General features: G+C 43.8%; 1 protein-coding gene across 1 annotated transcript; it reads right to left on the bottom strand.

Moving 5' to 3' along the window:
• Window positions 1-200: 200 nt before the first annotated feature.
• Window positions 201-998, bottom strand: LOC108356305 (uncharacterized protein K02A2.6-like; the record flags this gene model as incomplete). The annotated part of the gene is made up of 1 exon (XM_017607423.1): window positions 201-998. A coding segment is annotated over exon 1 (798 nt), but the record flags the coding sequence as incomplete, so codon positions are not given.
• Between the last annotated feature and the right edge of the window lie 753 nt (window positions 999-1751).

Genomic DNA, 1751 nt, shown 5'->3' on the forward strand with positions numbered 1-1751 from the left:
TTATCGGTTTGTGCGGTTAATTCATGTGGATGAATTTTATCAAAATATGGTTTAAGCTTCCTGTTAAACATTAGCTCTGCTGGCGACTGTCCGGTTGATGCATGTGGTGTGATGTGTTGGTTAAACAAGACTCGAACAAGCTCTAAATTTATATCGCATTTCGTAGACAGTTTTTTAAAAAACTGTTTAGTTGTTTGTACCATACGCTCAGCCTGTCCGTTTGAGGACGGATGGAATGGAGCACTGCGGATATGTCTTATCAGATTATCGTTCATAAATGACTTAAATAACTCCGAAGTGAAGGCGGTGCCATTGTCAGAAACAATAGAATCAGGTAGGCCGTGTGTTGAAAACAAGGTACGTAATGGCTTGATAGCGGCTTCTGACGATGTTGATTTCACGATAAAAACTTCTAGCCATTTAGAGTAAGAGTCTACTACAATGAAAAATTGTCGGCCCTGAAAAGGGCCTGCGAAGTCAATGTGTAGTCGTGACCATGGAACTTTGGTCGACTCCCACACGTGTACAGGAGCTTGCGAGTTGTTGTGGCGTGTAACTTGGCATGGTGTACAAAGCTTGACTACGCGTTCGATGTCAGCGTCTATTTGGGGCCACCACACGTAGCTCCTCGCTAAGGCTTTCATGCGCACAATTCCAGGGTGGCTTGCATGCAGTGCATCCAGGATTACTTGTCGACCACCCGGAGGTACGATGACGCGATTACCCCATAATAAACATCCTTTTAATGTTGATATCTCAGTGCGACGTACGAAGTAGGGATATAGTTTATTTTCACGAGTTAGAGTATTCGGCCACCCCCTTAACGCCCAGCTTAGCACCATAGATGTATCGGAGTCTTTTGCTGTGAGCGAAGCGACTTGTTTAGCGTCGAGCACGGGATGCGTAGTCATTTCTATCATCAACACTTCAGATGGTTCCTCATCTTTTTTGGCGTATGTGTCAACAGGAAAACGGCTAAGAAAATCTGCATTTCCCATTCTGCTCCCAGAGCGATGAATGATTTCAAAGTCGTAAGCGTTGAGAAAGATACACCTTCTAAGCATTTGATTAGAAATGACTGCGGGAATAGGCTTTGTTGAATTAAAAATACCAAGTAGGGGACGATGATCGGTGACAATCGTAAAACGCGTACCGTATAAGTAGTCGTTGAATTTCTTGACACCAGCAATAATTGCTACAGCTTCCCGGTCAATTTGTGCATAATTCCTTTCAGTTTTGTTCAATGTGCGAGAGTAAAAAGCCACTGGTCTTTCAGAACCGTCTTGCATACGATGGCTCAAGACTGCGCCAACTCCAAAAGGCGATGCATCACACACAAGCACAAGAGGCAGCTTCTCGTCGTAGTGGACAAGAACACGATCAGACACGATAAGTTGTTTGAGTTGCTCAAAAACTTCTTGATGATGCGACGTCCACAACCATTTGCAATTTTTGTCGAGCAGGCGATGCAAGGGCTCAGCAATTGTTGCTTTGTGTGGCAAAAAACAGTGGTAGAAATTAAGAAGCCCTAGAAACGCTTGTAGTTGTTTTTTATCGCTTGGTGGTGGTGCGTTTTGAATAGCTTTCAATTTCCCTGGAGCTGGTCGGATACCAAACGAATCCAGCTTAAATCCTAGAAATTCTATCGTTGGCTCATTGAATTTACACTTATCTTTATGCAGGCGAAGGCCAGCGTTGTCAAATCGAAGAAAAACTTGTTCCAGGCGATGGGCTAACTCTTGCTCAGATTT

This window comes from Rhagoletis zephyria, unplaced genomic scaffold, assembly GCF_001687245.7.
Source record: "Rhagoletis zephyria isolate East Lansing unplaced genomic scaffold, Rhagoletis_zephyria_1.1 Rzeph_scaffold_56904, whole genome shotgun sequence".
Lineage (NCBI taxonomy): Eukaryota > Metazoa > Arthropoda > Insecta > Diptera > Tephritidae > Rhagoletis > Rhagoletis zephyria.